Raw genomic sequence first — 23,933 nt, 5'->3', positions numbered from 1 at the left:
TTTAATGGGAGAGGAGAAAATGCAGCAGACCAGACCAGGATTGAACCCGGGCCCCCTGAAACACCGGTCAGGTGCTCTACCAACTGAGCTATCTGGCCACCAGCGATCAAACTCGGCTGACCGCCACACTTTTTCCACAGGGTCATAATTCCGTGGAATCAGTATTTCTGTTTAATCTGCAGGTAGAAAATTACATGGAGATTTTAGACTCATTATATACCTTAAATGTACATTAAGTATGATGGGACAAATTTCTGTGGAAAATATGTTGCTGTATATATATGGCATAAAAAGGTATGTGCCAGTACAGTAAATGTACCAACCCATTTTTCCAAAGAGACAGTGACACACATATGGAAAACACTTTATTTATAACAATTTAGAATCTACACTACCCCAGTATTCTTTCACACAAGTTTCAGCTTTTATGGTCCAGTGGTTCTTGAGAGCAAGATTTTAAAAATAGAATTCTGTAATATTTCCATATGAAACTTGTATTCAGTATTGTGGCTCCACCCTTAAGGATCATGATTTACAAAATTTTAGTCTTTACTACCCTAGGATGCTTTCACACAAGTTTCTGTTTTTCTGGCCAAATGGTTCTTGAGAAGGTTTTTGTCTTTTCTTGATTACTACCCTTATAAGGGGGTTTGGCCCTTTCTCTGTTAATTTAAAATTCCCTTCACCTGAGGATGCTTTGTACCAATTACAGTTATAAAATTACCCTAGTGGTTCTCGAGAAGTTGAAATGTGAAAAGTTTACAGATGAACACACAGACAACAGGTGATCAGAAAAAATCATATCAACTTTCAGCTCAGGTGAGCTAATAACAAGAAAAGAAAGAAATTACTGGTCATGTTGCCATCTTTATTTAGTTGTACATACATGTACCACATAACAAAAATGATAGTCATCATACATGTACATAGTAAGCAAGGAATTAGTGAAGAATGATGATCAATTGATTGTTTCATTTATGTTTGATATCTGGAAATTCTAAGGTCAACTATTAAAGAAATAATGCTCAGCAACTGAGATAGTTTCCCTATTTTCTGATATACTGTAAATACTACTCTCAGTCTCAGGTAAATACAATATATTATTTATTTAGTAGGTTTTTTTTCTGATTTCTATTTTACTCTCTTTTTATTATCTTATTTATTTCTTGAAGAAAGATATAGGAATTTGCTGAAAAATGTTAAGATATAAATTTGAAATAAAAATCATTGTGAATTGGAAGATAACTGGGAATGAATGAATCATGAGACCCCTGTTCATTAATCTTTTCAACAAAGAAGTTAACACACAAGGTTCTGTACATGTTTACAACACATGTTTGACTACAAAAAAGCTGATGAAGTTTATATAAACCACATAAACAGTACAATTACGGATCATATAAAAAAATGTCTAAGTACAGAATGAGAAATCTTTAAGCACGAAGATCAATGAAGTTACAATGATATGTACAAACACCGAATGATCCACTGCAACACATCCATTTACACCAACACACAACTACTGAATAAATTACTGTCAACAAAAGATAATCCATTATAGTTTTTTTTTTGGCAACATTTTCTTTTTAATGGAAAAGGCATTGTATAGTATTTTTTTTCTTTTGCAAAATCAAATCAAATCAGTGTGACTATTCAAGTTAAAACAATGTTAAACATTACATCTGGAAAAAATTATATATGAAGTTTCCAGAATGCTAATATGCACCGTGTTTTGAAAAAAAAGTACAACGCATATCCAATACAGTAAATTAAAACACAGTATTCAGCTTTTAAATCTGTCATTAAAATACACTTTCATAATAATTACATTATTCATACACAAGACTTTATCACTTAAAATATATACTTTATTTGCAAATCTTTATAATCTTGCTAATCTAACATAATAAAATATAGCACCCTCTCACTTCAAACATTTTGGAAATTAACTTGGTATTTTGATATCATGAAGATTGCACACAAACATTTTGTACTGGGCTGCACATTTTTTTGCTCCAGCTACACAACTATAGTGATTGCAAAGAAAAAAAATGTTTAAAAAAAAAAAAAAGGTGACTTATTATGCATGCTGAAAATTATACAAGACAAATGTGGTCACCTTCGAGAGAATGTAATTAAAATGCATTTGAATAATGTAATGAATGATGGAGGAAAAAAAGAAGGCTGTGAATAAGCATCTATATAATGTTGTTGAACAACAAAAACTTTGTTTACAAGGAGATACATTGTAAGTAACACACCAAGATCTGATGTGAAATAAATAGTCTAGCAATATTTAAAACATTGAAATATCTATGAACCAGCACAGAATTGGAAACATATGTAATATATTTACAACCAATACTGGGGTCAAAGTATTTTGTCCTGCCAAATACTAGCATGCAAAATATATATATATATAACTTCTGCATTCCACTTGACTACATTTACAACCACAATACATTGGCTTGCTTTGGAATTGAGTAACTGGCGTGACTGGCTCTCATTGCACAACAGGACTTGGATGATAATGTGAAAATTCATGAATAATCAGAAGGTTCCCAATTTGTTCTTTACATTGTCTCTTCAAAAGCAGCCATCATTTCACTTTGTGCATTCATATCGATCTTGTGTGCCATCTGTAAAATATACATGTATGATTAATTGAAGTTTTTATATGAAATAATGTTAGATACTTCCTCAGATCTATTATCCATGCTATAAAAGTGAAATCATTGATATTGCGATCAAAGAAAAAATTTTAAATGAACATGAAGTGGACCTATGAACAATTTAATTAAGCAAACACATTGCCAACTTATTATGTACAGCACTGTTGAAATTTCAAAGCCAGGTTTTCTTTCACAGAAACAACATTGATACACACCGCTTCCCGTTTGCGCCTTTCCTGCTCCTTCTTTCGCTCCCTCTCCTTTGCAGCTGCCAATTTCTCGGCTTCTATTTGTTGTTTTCTCCGTTCCTGCTCTTGTTGAGCTCTTCTTGCCATTTCTAAAGCTTCCTCTTCTTCTCGCTCCCTAAAACATGGAAAAAAGGAAAAACACTCATGAAATGGTCAGCCATGCATTAAACTACTGCATCTTTTCTAAAGATATTTTTTAAGTTTATAAACTTTTTAAAATATTTCTCAAGGTAACTGCCGAGTAGGCATGGGTATTGCCAAAAATTTTGTATCGCTATATATCACGATTTTTTCCCACAATATCACAATAATATCATGATATTTTTAAAAGCAGTTTTTACAATGATTTTATATGAAAAAAGAAAAGTCATTATTTTTCTAAAAAATATTCTAGAAAAACAAAATTTTACTTTCTTGAAATTTTTATGTATATAAAATCAATTATGTTTGGACGGTTAGATGCCATTCTTTTCACTTTTTACAACATTTTTTTTTTATACTTTCTGTAATTGTAATTTGAAAGACTGAACAAATAAATGAATAATTTCTGAACCTTATAATATGTACCTAAAGACCGGTATTTAGGTCTCTGTATCACGATATGTATCACACAACAAAAAAATCGCGATATACCGGTATACCGATAAAATCGCACATCCCTACAGCCGAGTACTATTACTACTTAACATTGTGAACAAGTATAGAGTACAGAGTATGTATAGCAAGCAGAGAGCAACTATCAAGAACATAGATGATAGAACCTCACCTGAATTTTTCTCTTTCTTCTCTTTGCCTCTCTCTTTCCATGGTTTCTTTATAAATCTTTCTTTGTTCTTCTTGGATCTTAATAGCCTTTTCCTGATTAAAAGTAGAGTTTTAAATTTAATTTAAATTTTAAAAAATTATATAATTATTTATTAAGATACATGTACTTATATTATTGAATTATTTATTTATTCTAATATTTTCGTAAAACAAATACTCCTTATACCCTTTCTTCTTTTTCTTTGGCTTGCTTTCGGTAGAGTTCAAATGTCTGCATAGCATTGGACTTTTTCACAGAACTTGATCCACCACCAGCAGCTAGACTTGACCATGAGGCTGCATTCTTCATCTTTACACCATCCTGCTGTAACAGTGAAATGGAGTTTTTAGTAAATATCAGTGGTATCACTTTGTTCAACTTAATTATCATGTTCCAAGATTTATTTGTACAGTTTTACCGTGACGTTATAATCCATTTCCCAAAGTTCTGCATAGGCTGATATACATGTACCTATGGGAGTCCTTAACCTAGCTGCATACACAGGAATTATTTCTTAAACAAAAGTGTTGTTTATTGAAATCAGCCCCCAAATAAAAGTACCTTTTTGACTTGCTGGGTGAGACTTTTGCTTAGTTCAGGTTTCTTGTGCACATCATTCATCTGATGCTGACCCATCTGACTTGGTCCTCCAACTCCAAATGACACACCAACCCCACTGGCAGCTGTTTAGTAAACAGAAAACTGACATTAAAGATTTCAATCATACATGTACACCTTCAAGCAACATGTATAGCACAGATACATTTTTTCTTTTTTTCAAATGAACATTATTGCCTTGATTAAATTTACTGATAAACACATGAAGTCCTTCAAGACTCACACACATATCAATGTACAAGTAATTTTTAACTTCAAAACAAAATCTGTGAAAGGGGAAGCAGGTTGAATTTCACAAATTATTCAATGCTTCACAGACAGACACCTTACTGCAAATTTTCAGTGCAACAGAAGACAAATCAGTAAAACACTATTGGTTAATGTGAAGTGCATCACTCACAGACTGTGGCCCCAGGAGGAGCTGGGGGTGCAGATTTTGATGGACTTGTTTTGGGACTATTGCTAGAATCATCATCACTGATGAAGAACTTGGTCGCTCCCGGATCTTTCGGTCTATCTATGACAACAGGATTGGTTGGCAATGACATTCCCAGTGGAGGTGAAATTGGTCTGGCATCTGGATAATATTTCTGCTCCTGGGGTGAGAGTGTAGACATAGGGGGAGAGACTGCCATTACTGCCGGCTTGCTGACTATATTTGGAGGAGGATTAACAGCTGGAACTGTAACACAGAAATCAACAGATTAAAATTAAGAGTGTATTTTTAATATAAAACCATATCTGATAAATACAGGCACTTGAATGTTTTTAAAAAGTCTTACTGGTAGTTTTAGCAACCGGTTTTGCTGTTGCCATGGCAATAGGTCGACTAGGTTGTTGTGGAAGTGAATGAGTCATTGGACGTACTGTGGGCATCTCTGCAACAGAAAACTTAGGTTCTAGAATACATCTATGATAAAAATTGTAATCAAACAAGTTTAGGAAAAAAATTCTACCGGTAATAAAATCTTATTTACCCATTGCAGCCATATTGGGTTGAATGACCGACGTTGGCAGACTGTTGATGCTGGGAAGGACTGTACCCGTTGTTTGAGTGCTATGTAAAAGTGGAGGAGGTTGAGAAGTGAGTGGTGCAGTAGGCATCATTGGCTGACCCGAGTAAAGTGAAGCATTGTGAACAAGTGGTGGAGGAGACTGCAATTGTGGCTGTGGAGACACCATCACTGTGTTGCTACCTCCTATATGAATTTTCATGGGTGGTGACATAGCAAGGCTTCCAGGGGTTACCTGTAAACATTGAGAATTTAAGAGGCAGTCCACCGAAAAACCAGGCAATGGGTGGCACATCGCATGTCATGGATTTTAATTATTTTTTGCATGTAGACTTATTAAAGCAAGTGTTTACACATGACAACATCAAAAAATTTTATAGTGCTCTTCTAGTCTTAGTTTTGGTAAATGCTTATTTTTAAGTGCAAAAAGGTCAACATGAGTGTATAAAAAATACTACCTTTTTATTTTGTTTTATATGTAACAGATACTCCAGAGGTGGATGTGCCGATGAATATTATTTATAGAACAGACTTTTATCTTTAATTTTATGAATGAATAAGACTCCAATTTATACTTCTTTAGAAAAAATTATCTGGTCCAAATTTGAGTTTAGCAAGTATATGTTTAAATTCAGTATCCAATTTTAATTACGTTGAAAAACCCAATACAATACATGGCCATATTTGTTTACTTATATTTTTATGAAAACAAAGTACAAACTTTTTGGTCATTCAATAAAATCATTGGGATAAGGTATTTTGAAAGAAATAAAAGGAGTCAAATTTACTTATTTTTTTATAGTTTTCACAAGTGAAACCGATCCCGACCGGAATTGTATAAAGAAGAAAATACTAAAATAGCAATGTCAAATTTGGCTCTTTTGTTGTAATATGATGAAGAAATTACTTGATTTATTTTTTTAACATATTATATAGGTGGCAGGTGCCTTTAGTTTGATACATTTATTAATTTTGCATTATTTTCGATCGGGATCGGTTTTATGTCAATCGGGATCGGTTTTTACCGTAAATTTTGAAAAATTTCCTAAATTTTGCTCTTCATGTTAATTTATCAGAAAAAAATGCTTGTCTGTTATTTCTTTTCAGTCAGTTTACTGTTTTTAAATGAGTGTAACGATATATTCAAATGTATGTATTATTTAAATTACCAATGTCTTTTACTTACATGAAGATTACATGTAAAACATCTGATCTGATTGATTTCTTAATAGATACTAGGTATTTTAAAAAAAAGTATTTGTGCATGCATTATGCAACAACCAGAGCAGACAACTTTCTAGCTTCATTATTCATCTTATTTTCAAGTAAACTTTCTTTTTTATTTGTCTCAGGAATTAAATAGTAAATTCTATCAGTAGCGAAATTAAAATTGCCTAAATGCAAGAAATATATTTATGTGTACAGTCTCGTCTTTATCCAAGTTTTTTCTTAACTGTCATCTGTAAAGCCTTTTCCTCTTTTACAAAATTTATTTTACATAAATAAGAAATTAAGTTCTTTCATGTATAGTGTACTTATTCAACAGCCGATAAATCGCAAGCGGAAGGGGGGTACGGGCCGGGGTCATTGCATCATTATTTTTAAAAAATGGTTTCATGAACGTGAAAACATTTTAGTATTGGTCAACAAGTCACAGGTTTATACTCCATATTAAATATAAGCGTGTGATTGTTTCAATCGCCGAATAAAAATAAATTTAAAAAAAAACACACAAAAAAACAAATGTTTTAGTAAACCACCTTTCGTTATAGAGCCAAATTATAGTCGGGAGTTCGACAGTGAATTTAACTGAATAAATATATTTTATAACTTATTTTTCATTTTTTTTTTCATTTTTAATCGTACTGTAGATCGTTTATTTTGATTTGATTGCATAGATAAATGTTTTAGTTTTTACATCTAGTACCAACTTCGTTGAATTAAATGTTGCGTAAATCTAAAACATTCATCATTGATTCCCAATTTTATAAGAAATGTTCATTATAACCACTTCATTAATTATTTTAACGCATATCCTGGTAAATTATTTTTAAAAAATTAGTTCTCAGACATGTATAAAATTACGGTAAAATTACAAAACGTCATCTTGCTGAGACGCCGCCCTTGTACTTTGTAAATTACATTTTGATATTAAAATATTATTTAACATTCAGTATAATGCACTCTGAAGAGTAATTAAACAGAAAAAGAGAAATCATTTTTAAAAAAATATTTTTCTTTACATTTTACGTAAAGAATTTACGAACTTCTCTGGAAAACTTGTAACTATTTCATTGTGACGCAATATTATGACGTCACTGATACATCAATGGAAACGTGGATTTAACCTGAATATTCTAGCCAATTTTAATCTAAATATTATGTTTTGAGGCGAAAATGAATTATATTTTGAAAATAAATTATTTATTTTTTGTTTAATAATTTTCTTTAGTGTTTCGATTCTAAATATTTCACTGGGATTCCGATGAAAATGTTTAGCAGATTTACCGATGCCACGGGAGATAACTCTTGCATCGCAAATTTTCATTAAAACGTCTATATATTTTGCCAGAAAACTTCTATTAAAAGTGTTTTTCCCAATGATTTTATTTTTTAAACAAAAAGATGAAATATTTCTAGATTTATTTAAGTGTGAATTATAGTCCAATTAAAATTGTATTAGAAATTACAGCTCTTTGTTTCTTACCTACTTTCAATGGTTTATATAGGGGAATTCAAAAACACAAAACAAAAGGATATTTTACTAAATAAGCAATTTTCAAACAAATCTTCAGTTACATTATTCCTTTTGGACTACTTTGATATCGTTTTTCATAAAATACCAAAAATTTATCACATTCGATGTGCCGCCTATTCATACAATACTGCCTGGTTTTTCGGTGGACTGCCTCTTAACACTCATCTTGTGGTAAATTTGGGCTTTAGCATTCAAATTCTACATTGCACACAGTATATACTCGCCTACAAGGTGGTTCACCAAAAGGTCAGTTGCATTTTTTAAAAGATTTTAAAAAATTTAACACAAACTTGCTTATACCACAGTAAAGTATTTTGCCATAATCTATTGACGTCAGATGAATATTCTATCAGCATTCACCTGGGTTGCATTACTTGCAAAGTAAATTTTGGGGTATAATATCACTTTGATCTTTGAATAAAATTTTCTAATAATTGCATTCAAGTCCGACAAAAAGATTTGAACCAAAATTAAACAAAAAAAATATCTGACTCAGAGGGGAGCAGATATACAGTAACTGGGAATTCTATTACACAAAACATAATAAAATTTACCAATAATATTCCAATGTGAAAGTAACCTTAACATGAAACAAAATAAACTTTTTAACTTGGATCATAAAGATTTCCCCAATCCTTGATCTCGTTTTTAATATTCTTAGTCTGTATATTTTTGAGTGCTTGTTTCACAAATCAACTAGATCAGAAAATAGTTATCTTTTCAGTGTTCACTACCTTTGCTCCTTGTCCCTTCTCTGGGGATTTGAGTTTTTGGTTTTTCTTTCCTTTGGTCTTTTTATCTGGTGATCCTGAAATAAAACTTCTAAATAAGCACCACTTCTCGTTCACAAGTCCTTTTTAACTACATCTGTTCTCTCTTCTAAATTAGACATAGCTACAGCAAACACCACTTCATGATGTAAATGTGTTTCCACCTATACCACATTCACCAACTTTTAGTGGGACTAATTCACTTGTTACATTTAGCAAGGTATTTCCGTATGTCCCTAGACATTCACTACTACCATGTTTTAGTATAAAGTATCCTGACAAATAATCTCATTGTCTGTAATAAGCACTGCAACAATGTAAAATGCAATTCTTGAAAATGTCCTCTCAAAATTAACCTGCATGTCTACACTTGATAGCAATAATGTAACTGAGCATGCCTCTCCAGACCATTTCTTCTAAAGAAGTTACCCAGAGGTATACATGTAATATATTCTTAACCCTTGTTTTTTACTGCTTAGTTTTAAGATTATGATATTTAAGCCAAAACTTCTCTCCTTAAATGGATATCCTACAGTTGAAAACTTTTTCTTTCAATCTTCAGCTATTTAAAGTTTTTCTCAAGCACGTAGATATTATCTATTGAGAATTTACTTTAAATTTTTTTTTTTACAATTTATAGAAGGAAAGACCTCTTTTTGTTCTTGTATACGTGCATTGCTCAAATGACCATTTAACAAAACAAACTTTGGAGCAGCATATAAACCATCAGATGTGGGATCAGATGCCATGGAGAAGTAAGCATCCCATGCCCACCAGTGAAAAATTTTTACTGAAGATTTTTAAACATATCCATGTGAAACATCATGATTTGAACAATTTGGAACCTACACTACCACAGAAAGCTTCCACTTTTCTTACCTAGTGGTTCCGGACTGGTTCTCATGATTTTGCTATGAACTAACCTCCTTTACCCCTTTTTTATCATCTCCCTAAGGATACGGGCATGAACCTTTGTTTGAACAATTTAGAATCAAATTTACCCAAATTACTTTGTTTAAAATTGGACCAGTGCTAATGAGAAGTCAAAATGTGCAAGTTTAAGTCAGACATGTGGCCAAAAGTAGGCAGAAAAAGCTTCAGGGAGCTTAAAAAGACTACAGAATTTTCGTAAATCAAAGACATCCCCTGCTTTTGATTACTGTAAACATACTTTTTTCCATGGGGTCATAATTCCGCGGAATCTCAATTCCAGTTTAATCCACGGGTAGAAAATAACCCGGATTTCTTAGACTGTCACTATATATATGCCTTACATATATATTAAGTATGCTTGGACAAATTTCCGCGGAAAATTTGTAACCCCGTACATAGCGTAAATTAATACCACACAGAAAAAAGTACTTCTACAGTATATATCAAGTACCATGCAAATCAATGACAGTGAAATTCTTATTCAATACTGTCTAATTCATTACTTCTTCCTCCACTGTTCAATTTTTTTTTATCACAGATTCAATGTATTTGAAAAAGAAGATAAGGATCATAATTCCTATAATCCAATGGTGTTTTTTTTTGGTTTGATTGTTCTTTGTTGTTTTTTTTTAATGGCTTCTTTCTAAAATATGACAAAAATTGATTTAAATGCCATCTACCACTTTACCTCTGGATATATGCATTTTTTTTATTTTTTTTTTAAATCTGAAGATACTTTTGTCTTTTAAAGACTAACACAGTGGGAAGAATATTACTTTTTGAAGTCCATCAACTCCCTTTCCGTAAAATTCACCTTCCAAACATTCAGATAATTTTTGCTCCAGAAAACCATGGCTTTGTGTACAATTTTCAGACTAAACTCACCATCATACTTACTCTGTCAATTTAAACCATATGAAAACAGCAATTTAGCCAAATCTTGCCTTTCAACCAATACATTTGCATGCCATTTTTCCATGTTTTTAAAATTACATGTAATAGGATACTTGATCCATATCACACCAAATACTGGGACAGACTCATTTACTTGCATTTGTTCATTATCCTTGTATGAAATCTCAAAATTCAGGCCTTGATATTCTATGGCCATCACCTGGCAGACCTTGCCATTCTTTTCCTCCTTCCTCCATATATAGGCTGTGTCTCTTTACCTGAACTCCTCTGCACTCAATACCTCTAGTACAACACCTCTACACCTGCTTCACATTCAACCAATCAACAATTCATTTCAAAATGACAAATAAAAGAAACAACAGTTGCCAAACTAAAGCCTACTGAGTGCAGAATATGTTACGTAAAGAGGCACAGCTATGAAAAAAATATCAGTACATGAGTGTTTTCATACTTTATTGACAGTTTTAGAGATCTACATGACATGTATGAGGTAAGCCAAATTCTTTGTATGTACAGAAATGGAAAAAAAATTGCCTCAGCTACTACAAAATAAAAAATACATACAAAACTGTTTACCAGCTATAATTCTCACATATGTACAATTACTTGTAGAAAATGAATTTAAAAAAATGAGCACAGCACAAGTTATAAAATATTTCGTGACAATAAGTATATATATTGATACATAATCTAATAAATCACTACAATTTGCTGTTGCTTTAGTAATCTTAATAAAAATCTTTCATGCAAAAAAGTAATCTTGAATAAATTATGGAAAAAGTTTAAACATTACTTAAAACCTTGGAGTGCATTGTGTTTAGAGGCCAGCTCATTATGTGGCATTTAATTTCAAACTTTATATTTAAATTATTTCTTTCGTGTTAACTAAGAAATGTTTTTCTTCCAATTTCTCATTACAATAAATATTCCTTTAGTTACTGGGTAGTCATTAAAAACATTGTATAATAACAGAAAACAATAAAATAAACTTGCTCGGAACTCAACAATTTCAATGCCATGTTGCATCAAATAAGATTGAAATTTTGGTTTTGCCTCGTCTCTACACAAGTTAAATGCCATTTATATATTTTAATTTACAAAAACATTTTTAGAAAATGTCAGATTGAAAATTGCGTCAAAGTAGCAATGGAATGTTCAGGGGTTATTCAAGGACCAACTTTAATACTGTCTCCCTATATCAATAATTGGTAATTTTGTAATTCATACATGATTGAACAATAACATGCTACTTTTATCACACATAAATAAAAACTTTTGCATCACATTCAAATATCATAGGTGATTTTTTTTTATCGGACACAAAGTGATTGTTTTGTTCAGCTTGCACTCAAAGATGAATGAAAAATCTTTCCATACTCATGTATTCAGGATGTTGAATGAAGATTAATACATAACAAGCACCATAAACTTAAAACAAATGAGAAATTATGCAAGTATTAAAAAAAATGTTCATATGGCTCTTACAATATTGTACTGTAAAGAGTACCAGCTGTGTACAACCTATTTGGCTGGCCTCAATAAAAGTAACACATTCTGCACTCTTTGGCAAGTAATAAGACAATACAAACAACAAGTTTCTTATAATGCATCTGGAATTTGGATTTCTTGACCCATAGAAAATCACTGGAGAATTGTTCAGATCCACCTTTGATATCTGCCCAACATTCTCTGAACACCAAGAATAATGGCGAGGTAAAATAAATGATAAAATGCTTTTGGTGTCCATCAGACTAACCTGACTCAGAATCACTGGAGTCTGAGGAGCTACTAGAGTCACTAGAACTGCTGCTGTCACTTCCTGATGAACTACTACTGCTGCCACTCAGTCGACTTGAGCCACCCACCACATCAACCGTACCACTCTCTTCTACAAAGGTACAAACAGGGATGAATGTAAAACTTTCTCAAAATGAGACCACTATACATATCTATCTAACAGAAGATGGATTTTATGATATTGGAACACTGCACTTTACCTTTCTTGTTAGGCTTCTTGGCACTTGTAGTGCCACCACCTAACTGTGCTTTCACATCTGCCAATTGTTTCTTCAATTCCTGCTTCTTCTCTTTCTGAGCTTCTTCTCTTGACTTTCCAGAATCTTTCCTTGCTGTTATAATAAATATTTATTATTGTCATACTATACATAGTTCTATATCAATCAAACATTACATGCACCCATTCTTACTTCTCACTGGTTATAATAAAAGTAACTTGTCTACAATAGCTTACTGTATGGTTTCCTTTTGTTCTTCTTTAAGCATGACATCACATAACTTTCAAGTTCTCTTAGTGTTGAGGGTTTGAGAGTTTCAAAGTCTATTTCTATTTCATCAGGATTTGAATCTCGTAAGGACGGCTCTCTTGACTGAATAATATATACAACTCTACCCAATTTGTCACCTAAAAAATTCAAATTACAAAACACTTGTTCATTAAAATTCAAACAACATATTGCCATCAATTCATTATTAGTATAACATACTGCATTAATGAACTCATATCAACAAGTTCAAAACTATCTTTTAACAGTACATTTAGATAATACATTGATGACCCTCATAAAAACCATTTAAAAAACACTGGTGCTTAATTATACATCAGACAGCCAACATATTGAATATTTATTGCTGTAAGAACTTTTAATTTTAAAAGACTAAGAGGGATACCTGAACAAGTGAAGATAAAATACATAGATAAACAAAAACCCCTGACCTTGCGTTTCATTGTGGAAAGAGAAAAAGAGAGCAAGCAAGCTATTGCTGCTTCAGTTCCCATTGTGACCACCATCTAAAAACTATGCTATAAAAGTATTTTTCTGACCAAGTTTTTTGACCTCAAATCAAATAAGGGTCTTTTCAAAGTCATGTTGAGTAAAGCTATAAAACTTCATTTCAAAAACCTTCAAGAGGAATTTGTATTTTCTAGTTCATGAAAAATATGACTTTTTGACCTTGACCGAAAAGGTTTTGATAAAAGTGTCTAAACTAATTTAAAATTTCATGGCAGAAGTCCAGAGCAACATCAGAGCAAGTACCAGAGAAGTTTTTTTTTAGTAAAAGAACTCATCGTTCAATATAATCATAATTTAACTTGCAAAATGCAGGTGTAAAGTGGGTTTCCTAAAGTTAGGACTGCGGGAGTACAGTGGGTTTTCTAAAGTTAGAATTGGGCTGCAGCAATTCAGGCACCTCAAGGTTGACTTCAATTTTGATTTGTTGGCCACAGCTCCATTATTTTCAATTAAATGCAATAACTATCCGAAAGTCTGATAATTTAATCATCTCTTTTCATTTTATTTTGAAACTTATGACATGTATTGCAGAAATTACTATTTTCATTTTTCATAAATTAATATTTTGAAACTTACGACATGTATTGCAGATATTACTATTTTCATTTTTCATAAATTAATTGCCAGGTTTATGTTATTTCTGGCCTTGTAATTAATATCAGTAAAACAAATTCTACTTGTGACTTCACCTGCATGGTGAATTCACAGTGAGAAATTGATCCTTACATGGGGGGTTGGAATCCCACTGTGGGACAGGGAGATCGATCCTTTGGATGTAAAATACACTTGGGTCCCACGTTGCAGTGGGTGCTAACAAGACAAATATTTCTCATTGCTATTAAAATGTAAGAAGTGCCAAGTACTACCTACAGGTCTAACTTTGCAGTCCTCTACCAGCAAGTATTGGCATCTCAACATGAAGTGAAAAATGTTCTCTAAATCAAAAGTTTGCAGGAATGATAAAGCTTTGAAGATTAAGGCTGAACTTCAAAAGTAAATGTTTAAAAAAAATTTAAAGTCCAATTCTGTGAAAGCGGGAAACAAGAAGTTTATGCTGTTGGTGCCCGAACAAAAGGAAGGCTACAGACAATGGACAAATATTGTAAAAGAGTATGTGTAACGAGACAGCACAAATTGCATTTTGAAGCATAAAATGAAATGGTGAAATGTACAAGCTTTGAGGAAACTAGATGTGAACAGAAATGCTCATTTGACCTTAGCTCAGGTGAACTAAAATTTGAGGTCTCTTTGTGGGTTCAGACACATAAACTTGTGCTTTGCGAGTCCAGTCATTCAAATTGTCATGACTCAAACTTTTAAAAGACGGGGAAAAAAACCCATTTAAAATCCACTTTCAAACTAAGAGCAGAATTAAGCAATTCTTTTTGCTAGAAGAAGGGGGCATTAATCAATCAATGATTATTAGCTTTCATTGATCATCTCACTGATATTTTTACTCATCATCTTAGAAAAATCAACAGATTGCAAATTACCTGGCAGTTTATTAATATCCAAACTTAATTGTCTCTTTTCATCATATGTCATTGGTTTAGCATTGTCTTCATCATCACTGTCCATGGGCACAGGCTGTGTAGGCAGTTGTCCAATTAAATTAGAATTTTTTGTTTTCTTTACACCTTTATTAGTAGTCCTTTTCTTCTTAGTTTCTGAGGGAGATTTTTTATTTGCTTTGTTTTTCGGCGTTTTTGCCGGTTTAGAAGTGTCCACTGGGTGTGGCACAACAGAAGAAACACTAGTGACAGGCATTGAGGAAGGAGTCTCTGTCTCCCCTATAACAGGTTTCACACTTGGTTTATCCTTCTTCTTTTTCTTCACTTTCTTACTTTCTTTGCGTTCCTTTTTCATTTTTAACTTTTGCATATGCTCTTCTGTCAATTTTGCTAGCTGCTCTTGTAAATTCTTTATCTGAAAAAGAAGTGGGATGTCATAAGCAATCACTACCTATATGTACACCCTGAGCATACAATCAACATTAAGAAAATATTCACATGGTAATCAGAATAAAATGAAATCATTTACCAAGAGCACAATCCAAAGACTACAGCAAATTGCAATAAAACATTACAATCTTAGCAGTAAATGAATGTTACACCTGGGTCAAATGACACGCATGTTTTCATCATCTTACACTTGAGATTATCCAGTGTTTATTATCAACAGCTAAGTTATACTTGCCGTTTCAGTAATGTCCTTGATTTTTTGTTCCCTCTCGTCCTCACTATCTTCATCCTCTGACTCGGACTCAGGTAAATCAGACATATCACTATCACTATCATCCAGGCCATTTCCTGCATCTAAAGTCTCTTCAGGCATCGTGGCATATTTCACTTCGAACACATCCTGAAGTTTACGTGCCATAACGACCACATCACTATCAGAAGGATTGTACCTATAGCAGTTTGTGAATATTAATCTCATGTCCTCTGCAAACTGAGCTGCTGTCTTATATTCACGGTTTTCCATCTTTTTCTGTCAATTATACAAATAAAACAAATATAGTTAACTTCATAGTATAAAACAAAATTAAGTACTGCTGAAAAGGAAAAGGTGACAATTTGCAATGCAGCCTATCCAAGAAATAAACAACTCACTATATCCCCCATATTCGAATTATTCATATTGTATCAAAACTTAATATTCCATTATCTTCTTGGTTTCACTTACTTTGATTGTTCCCAAATCCATAGGCTTTTTGATGATGTCATGATAATCATGAAGCCCCAATACATCAGCATCCACTGGTTTGTAAAATGGCCAGGCGTATGTCTGATGATTTAAAAAAAAAAAGACACAACTTCAAAAAATCATCGATCTCATTTCTTTTCTTTTTTTTTCTTTCTATGTATCAAAATTTGAAGGGAGAAAAAAGGTTTGTGAAACATTAATGCCCCCCACATTGCCATTCAAGACCAGTTTAAGCTTTTCAAATTTAGTTCAAACTCAAAGGATGAGTTCAAAAAGACTCATACCAAAATAAATGTCTTGTCACAAGGAATACTTGTAAAATATGAAAGCTTTAGAATCAACTCACTATAGCAGGTGTTTAACTTTTTTTAACGTAGGTCACATTGAAAGATGGTCAAGAAATCAAAAAAATATTGGTATCAATGGAAAGGTCTTGTTACAAGGAATATTCAGTTGAAATATGAAATCCCTAGCACCAATCATTCAAATTTAGGTGCAAGGTTCAAGTTTTTGTGGACAGATAGATTCAACATAATCACAGTCGGATGGACAGACCAAAAACTTTTTCCTCTGTATATACGAAGGCATAAAGATTTACCTATCCTTGATACATGTATAACAAAAACAAACCTGATGTTTTTTGGAAAACAACTCCTTGATTAAATTGTTGCAGTATTTCAGCTGCTCCGACATTTTACCCTTTTTACTCTTCGCACCATGCTGGCTCTGAAAATTTTTTTAAAGTACATGTTAAAATATGTCCATTTAAAATCTAGGGCTAGAATGTTTCTATGGAAAATAGATTAACCATCGACACATCATCATATTTGCACCAGATCCTTTTGCCAATGCTCAATGATGCAATAGTGAACTAAATAGCCCTATCAGAATTCCATGTTTCAGATTTGGCTCAGTTTTGAAACAAAATTTATCATTCAGTTTCATAAAACTTTAGTCAGTTAATATTTTTTTCATTAACTGAATATTAAAATAAAAAAAATCACCACATATTCCTTTAGCAAGGATACATTAGTTCTATAGAATTGTTTCCATGACATGAAGCAGGGATCGTCAATAACTGATACCTGTGATTACCATGGTTTTTTATGTCACCTACAGTGATTGTGACACATGACTACATCATGTATCACTGCCACACTGAGGTTCAGAATAGATTTCATTATTTCACAATCATCACAAGAAAAGCAACAGATTTTTAGACTAGTTTATGAGACAATTCTAACATGCATTTACATGGCCTGGTAAAGTACTTGTTCAGAAAAAGAATATCTTTTCATGCATTTCATTCCATTTCATTAATATTTCTTGTAGGTGCCATTTTAAAGGTACAACAGTAAGCATGCCTAAAATAAGAACATACCTTTTCACCTACCTGTTCTTCTGGTAGATCTCTCTTTGGCTTAATGATTTTCCTATTGCTTTCCCTTCGAACAGCTGGGATCTTTGCAGCCATGACAGGTGTATTTACAGAGTTGATTATCTTCTTTTCTACTTTGGGACTAGGCTCATAGAGTGGATCTCCAGGAGAAGAGGTTACAACTACCGGTGTAGTGGTGTCTGCTTTCCTTTTAATACCCCTCTTTGTCTACAATGAAGACCAAGACAGTCAGATGCAATGTACATACAGTATTTACAAGATGATAAACAGGGGCCTTTCTGAAGGATACTGTAAGAGGACAGAAAAAAAATTTCCAATCAAGGACACAAAAATTACTTGTTGCGAGATAACACAATGAAATTTACTTTGGTGGGTTGAGCTGGAGGGACTACATTATGGTCCATCATTGCTCCTAATGTAGACGTACTACTGGCAATAGCTGTTTTGGCCTCGGGTTCTGACACTGAAGCAGTGGTTGAGACATTTGCAGGGGATGGAGCATTGACTTCGGAGGAGATGGGTGCAAACACTGATGTTGATGTCAAAGAATTTGGAGTACTTGATGAGGCTTGCTGGACTGAAGTAGTAACAGCAGACTTAATATTGCGTGGTGTGGACACTTTAATTTTAGGAGTTTTCTTAGGAGGTGCACTCAGTTCTTTTTCCTGAAATGAAAAATTTCACTCTGTGATGTCTTTCCAAATTCTGAACAAAACATTTTTGTTATGCATTAAGAAACATTTCTTTTACCTCTGGTGGCATTTGTGCAACTTTCTGCAGGAAAAGCTTCTCCAACACCTGAGCCATTAGTACAATGTCCTGAAACGAAAGCAATATATGTGAAGTGGTTTTGTTAATTTTTTATCCACTTGTTCTACTGAACTGTTTTGTACCTATTTTTTCCCAATCCAGTAATGATACGTTTTTATATGTTGTGCAATTTATCAATTACAACATACCTCTTTTGGATTGTTGTAAATGTAACAATTTGTAAACATCTGGTTAAAGTCTTGTATGCATTCAGTAGCCGAGTAGTAGTAATTTGTTTCTAATCTTTCTTTAATTGTTCCCAAATCCATTGGCTGCTTGATTATGTCATAATAGTCCTGAAAAATAACAAATTATTCTGAAATGACTGACAAGAGGTCATCGAATTTATTAACATGGTTCTACAGATAATGACACAAATCCTAAAATGAAATGTAAAAAGAATGGTGCAGGTAACATACACCAATACACAATGCAATGCTTCTACAGAAAATAAATTATATCTACTTTTACTTCCAAAATATTACTGATAATGAGTATTAATGTAAAGTACATAAATAACACATTGATCTGAATACACATATTACAAATACCTCAAATCATGTGGTATACAACTTACAGGCAAATTTAGAATTTTTATGTCAACAGGCTTATGAAAAGGCCAGGCATACTGATGTTTCCATACAGCTTTAAGAACCGTTTTCTGCAAATACTGGAGCTGATTTGTTTTGCGACCTTTAGGGCGATCACTTGGCTTCGACTGTTCACCAGTAGGACAAGAGGGAGAAGGAGAAACGTCATCGTTACCATCCGAGTCCTCATTCTAGGAATAGAGAGCTTTATAATTAATTTGTACTCTTTTAACAACAGTTCAGGTACAGTAAAACAAACCTGGATAAAAGTACCAGGGACAGAAGATTTTGCTTGGTCATTTGCTTTATATCCTTTAAATTTATTATTTATTTTAAACTAATAGGGAATGAAATTCCCGGTAAGCATCAATTTAATGCAAGCATTACAATCATGTTCAATTTTACTATATGTTTTTTAAGAAGGGACATGAGTTCAATGTAATCACTTACCATTTTGAGTGACTCCGAGTCGCTGGGGAAATTATATTCATTTGTGGAGTTCTGCATAACTGGACTCTGTTGCACAGAGTCACCACTAGCTCTTCAATATAGAAAGAATTCACAATAATAAAAAAAATATAAAATATATACAATTGTTTAATCTTTTTTTTTTATTTTGCTGGAGTTCAGCTTTGAATTAATGTTTTCAAGTAAATGATGGTCTTAGACAAATCATGGGAGCGTGATGTCCAGAATAAGGTTAAGTTGGAAGCAGATGTGTGGTATAAATTACGCCAGGATTTTTGCGTTTTTGGGAGCAAGTGAATTTTGAAACTGAGCATATTATGTATTCTCAGTCAGTACTTGCCCATGGGCATGTGGCTTTTTAAAAAATTTCTAGGCACTTGAGAATTGAGTAATTTTTTTTCATTGTTTGAAACTTGCATACCTTGTCATATCTGCTTGCATAGTCGTCCCAGTCATCAAAGTATATCTGGATCAAGGAACGTTCTTTTCCCTGCGGGAAACCTGAATTCCCCGCACATCCCACGCCACATTCGGTCACAACATGGCAAGGTGAGAAAACAAAGTGATTTTTATCTGAAAAGATGAATAAATATAAATTTAAGTTTTTTATATAAACTTATAAATCTCAAATTTCTGATGTACAAGCATTAGCTTTAAATATATGGTGATCAACAAGTTGCCAAGTTTGTTTTACTGTATTGAAGATATATATATGCAAAATGCTCAAGTGAGCTACACTTGTCAGTTTACTTTTTAAGAGCTGAATCAATATTCCATGGCATGTACAATATTCCCTATAACTTTTAGGGACTTTAAATTTATCTATTGCTTTCTACCTCTGCCTTAGTTACATCAGCCTGTCCAAATGAAGTAGATTTCTTATTACAATAAAGCTTGGACATGAAAATATACCAATTTCTTTGGAAGTTTTCCCCCTATTCATTCTAAAAGATGCTTATTCTTCCCAATTCCTTAACAAAAATTTAAAATTCCCAAGGCATCTTCCACCAATCAGGTTACTATAACAATACGCTTTTACAGTACGATTCCATATCCGTATGTTTGAAATGATGCAGTATGTTTAACGATATAATACTATTCCTTGGTGAGCGAAAATGAGAGTTAATTTTATAACAAATGTGCTTTCACTTTCCAACCTTCCAATGTAATAATGTAAAATGAGTTTATAAACATTTAAATTTCAATATTTCAATAAATTATTAACAGAACAAATAAATCAAATTTCAAATTAGTTTTGACTAGATACATAATCACAAGTACACAAAACCTTCCTGGTTGGCCGGGACCCATTTTGTTTGGTTGCACTAAAGAACGAAACATAGGAAAATGAATAGATATATATGAACCAGGACTCGACATTAACGCTTGTCTGCTTGTCCGGTACCAATGACAAGTGAATATTGCTGGTCACTTTTCCGATTGGACAAGCGATTTTTTATGTAAAGAAGTCTTCAAGTAATAATTATTAAAAAAACACAACTATTGAAAAGTTTATCAAATAAAATCAAAAGCAGTACATAAACCCGAATTTCGATCCCGATATCAATCGCTATGTAAGTTCACACTTGATCGAGATCAATGTTCACGAATTGCAGCCATACTATTGCAGGCATGGATCTTACAATGTTCGCCGGTTTGGAATATATTTGATCGATATTAAAAGATTCATTTGCAAACATTTATGTTGTTGCCAGGACAAGAAGTCTAGATAAAATTTTGCTTTATTTGTGTTTGTCTTATTTATGAATAACAACACAAATTAATGACAATTCAAGCATTTATAATGTTTTAATTTAAGTAATTGTTTTCAAAATGAAAGAATAAGATATTTATTGAAAAATTTTCAGACAAGTGAAGTTGAAGTTCGGACAAGTAAATATCTTAATCACGTCCTAATGGACAAGTAGGGAAAAAAGTAAATGTCAAGCCGTGTGTGAACATCACATTTTTGTGACATTTTGCCTTTTTAATTTACATTTTTTAAAGTTTTTATTAATAAAATCAAATCACTATTCACTAAATTAACTTTTTTTTTTTTTAATATACACATTGATTAACCTTGAATACCAGAAGTCAAAAGCAAGCAATGCTCTAAGCATCCATTTATAAATTAGCCTACTCTTTCACTGTGCAAATTCTATTTTAGCATGACTGGAATTGGTTGTCTCAAAAATTAAGATACCGGTACACTGTTATCTTGACCAATGTTAAATGAAACAGTATTTACTAGTATTTTTGAAATAACTATGATATTGGTACCATGTACTGATATCCACCCCTAATACTTTATTGAAAACTAATAAAAATACAGTGAATTCTTCTTTCCAGAATGTTATTTATTGATATGATGGAAAATAATACTTTTACTTTCAAGTCAGTTTTACAAAATTCAATGGGTTTACAAAAGAGTAATACTACATCCATTGATGGGGCAAAAACACATGCGTCATACTTTATTGTTCTGTTCAATGAAATGTACAATAATGAAAAAAGCTTGTTTTATTTATAACTTTCCTAACTTGTGAATTTCAAGTTTAGTAAATTGGAAACCTTCCATTGTAGAATATACCAGTGTTTTCCCTTCATTTTAAAGTAAAGAGTTAAAGATCGATTGGTACAGGCTAAGGGTTGATGTTAATGAACAGAACCATGTTAACCTTACAAAAAATATTGATTTCTAGGCGGCATTTTTATCAATCGAAGCGGTCAATTTGGCCGTCAGCCGGTTTTTAGGGAAAACACTGATATACCCTTTTACAGTAACTGTGGTACTTCTCTTTTGCAGTGCAAACAATACATCTACATCATCGGTGAAATATGACATGAAAGGAATTGTTAAATATACGTCTTAATTCTCTAACAAATGTATTAACGAAATCTATCAATTTGCTCTGCAAAAGAGTAGTACTATAGTTTTCACAGGTTGGGACCACTCGCCTAAATGGGATATAATAGGCCGTTTGGGATAGAATATCCTAAATGGGCTATAAATTTACAGTGTAAAAAATGAAAATTTTTATTTTGGATTTAAATATTATAAATCCGCATCAGGACACTTAAAAAGGAATAACTTTTGGTTGACAAGTTTTTCTGTAGTGCCATTGTTTAGGTGATTGATCCCTCGGAAGTTCCTCAACTTCTTGGGGATCAATCTTACAAACCGTAGGATTGCATAAAAACTTGCTTACCAACAGTTATTCAGATTTAGGTGCCCTGATGCGGATTTATGATATTTAAATCCAAAATAAAAATTTTCATTTTTTGCACTGTAAATTTATAGCCCATTTGGGATAGTCTATCCCAAACGGCCTATTATATCCCATTTGGGCGAGTGGTCCCAACCTGTTCCATGCAAGGGCTAATTATTAGAAGCAACCCCCACACTACCATCATCATAGTTGAAAATTTGCTCAAATCCTACAATTTTGATAAAAGGGTCATTTACATACAAAACTCTATTCCAATTCTATAATCATGGCGACACGCTCAATTTATGAAACATGGCAATATTTCATGTGACACTGACTCACTTGAAGCCATTTTGTTCACGTGCTTCCGGATACATACATAATGGCGCTTTTCCATGGAAGCGTCCTTTAGGAGTTTACAATCGCACTCTCCAGTGTAATGTAAATTTAAAAAGTCCATGTGAATAATGGAACACACACAAAGAAATTAGACAATTTCCACGTCCAATTTCTTTATTTCGAGTTCAAAGTCTAGGCACCAAAGACGTAGTACCGAAATTCGATCTACATAATAACGACGCGGTATACAAAAGTACTTCCCTTATCGTCTACTACAACTTAAAAGAGACGGAAAGCATCTAGATTAAAACCATTTATATACTGCATTTATCAAGCGCCAAATATACAGCAATAAACGATGCAAATCCAATGCAATTCATGTTCGTCGCTGTCGCTACAATGGCGGACATAGGATTGTTTATTTTCCCTAACTTTGTAGACATTTTATAATGCTAGTTGACCCTCTTAACAAAAAATTTACATTAAGTACCCTGAACTGCAGATAGATGTGTACTGCTGAACCTGTTGCAATGTCGGATGGTTCTTCAGGTCCATTCTATCCACATGATTCAGTAGGGCATCATTATATTCATCTCATTCATGAACGACCATCTCGGTCAAATGAAATGCTTATATACCTTCTGTGTGAAATCGAAGATTTTGATTGGTCAATTTGTGTCACATGACTTTGAGAAGAATTAAAATAAGACCATTTCTTGAATTCCCTTTGTATATTTCATTCCAATAACATTCCTACAAGATAAGTAAACTTATCAATAAGTCTACAGAGTAATTTTTAGCAAGTAAGCCATCTACAAGGCAACATTTTGACTAGACGTCAGGAACACAAATGATTGCCTGCGTACG

General features: G+C 32.9%; 1 protein-coding gene and 1 non-coding gene across 4 annotated transcripts; both read right to left on the bottom strand.

The window, feature by feature from the left end:
• Positions 1-847: 847 nt before the first annotated feature.
• Positions 848-23,914, bottom strand: LOC134237308 (bromodomain-containing protein 3-like). 3 transcript variants are annotated; one of them, XM_062719405.1, is made up of 24 exons: positions 23,548-23,914; positions 19,940-20,091; positions 19,501-19,591; positions 19,038-19,241; positions 18,610-18,756; positions 18,401-18,469; positions 18,016-18,315; positions 17,633-17,857; positions 16,882-16,977; positions 16,231-16,332; positions 15,742-16,035; positions 15,039-15,471; positions 12,984-13,154; positions 12,730-12,861; positions 12,489-12,620; positions 8,849-8,922; positions 5,321-5,591; positions 5,126-5,221; positions 4,744-5,025; positions 4,287-4,408; positions 3,912-4,049; positions 3,687-3,778; positions 2,888-3,035; positions 848-2,639 (listed from the first exon to the last, which is right to left on the bottom strand). In XM_062719405.1, exons 2-24 carry the CDS (start codon positions 19,972-19,974, stop codon positions 2,574-2,576), a joined length of 3,720 nt encoding a protein of 1,239 aa, XP_062575389.1. In that variant the 5' UTR covers positions 19,975-20,091; positions 23,548-23,914; the 3' UTR covers positions 848-2,573. The 3 variants fall into 3 exon arrangements, with proteins under 3 accessions (XP_062575389.1, XP_062575388.1, XP_062575390.1); XM_062719404.1 differs by having other exon boundaries at positions 23,557-23,914; XM_062719406.1 differs by having other exon boundaries at positions 17,645-17,857; positions 23,557-23,914.
• LOC134237337 (small nucleolar RNA SNORD10) lies at positions 15,558-15,694 on the bottom strand. The gene has a single exon (XR_009985812.1). It is a non-coding gene; the product is annotated as a small nucleolar RNA SNORD10 (small nucleolar RNA).
• Positions 23,915-23,933: the final 19 nt, after the last annotated feature.

Source organism: Saccostrea cucullata, unplaced genomic scaffold (genome assembly GCF_032062105.1).
Source record: "Saccostrea cucullata isolate Sc308-1 unplaced genomic scaffold, CSIRO_AGI_Scuc_v1 ctg16, whole genome shotgun sequence".
Taxonomy (NCBI): Eukaryota; Metazoa; Mollusca; class Bivalvia; order Ostreida; family Ostreidae; genus Saccostrea; species Saccostrea cuccullata.
Note: the sequence above shows the minus strand (reverse complement) of the source record. Positions and strands in the feature narration are given on the sequence as shown.

Bases quoted from the DNA above. Each gene is read 5' to 3' on its own strand.
- LOC134237308 (XM_062719405.1), bottom strand. From the start codon at position 19,974: ATGACTGGGACGACTATGCAAGCAGATATGACAAG. The intron at 19,592-19,939 runs GTATGCAAGTTT...TCTATATTGAAG, and splicing joins ATGCAAGCAGATATGACAAG to AGCTAGTGGTGACTCTGTGC. The intron at 5,222-5,320 runs GTAAATAAGATT...TTTCTGTTGCAG, and splicing joins ACCCAATATGGCTGCAATGG to AGATGCCCACAGTACGTCCA.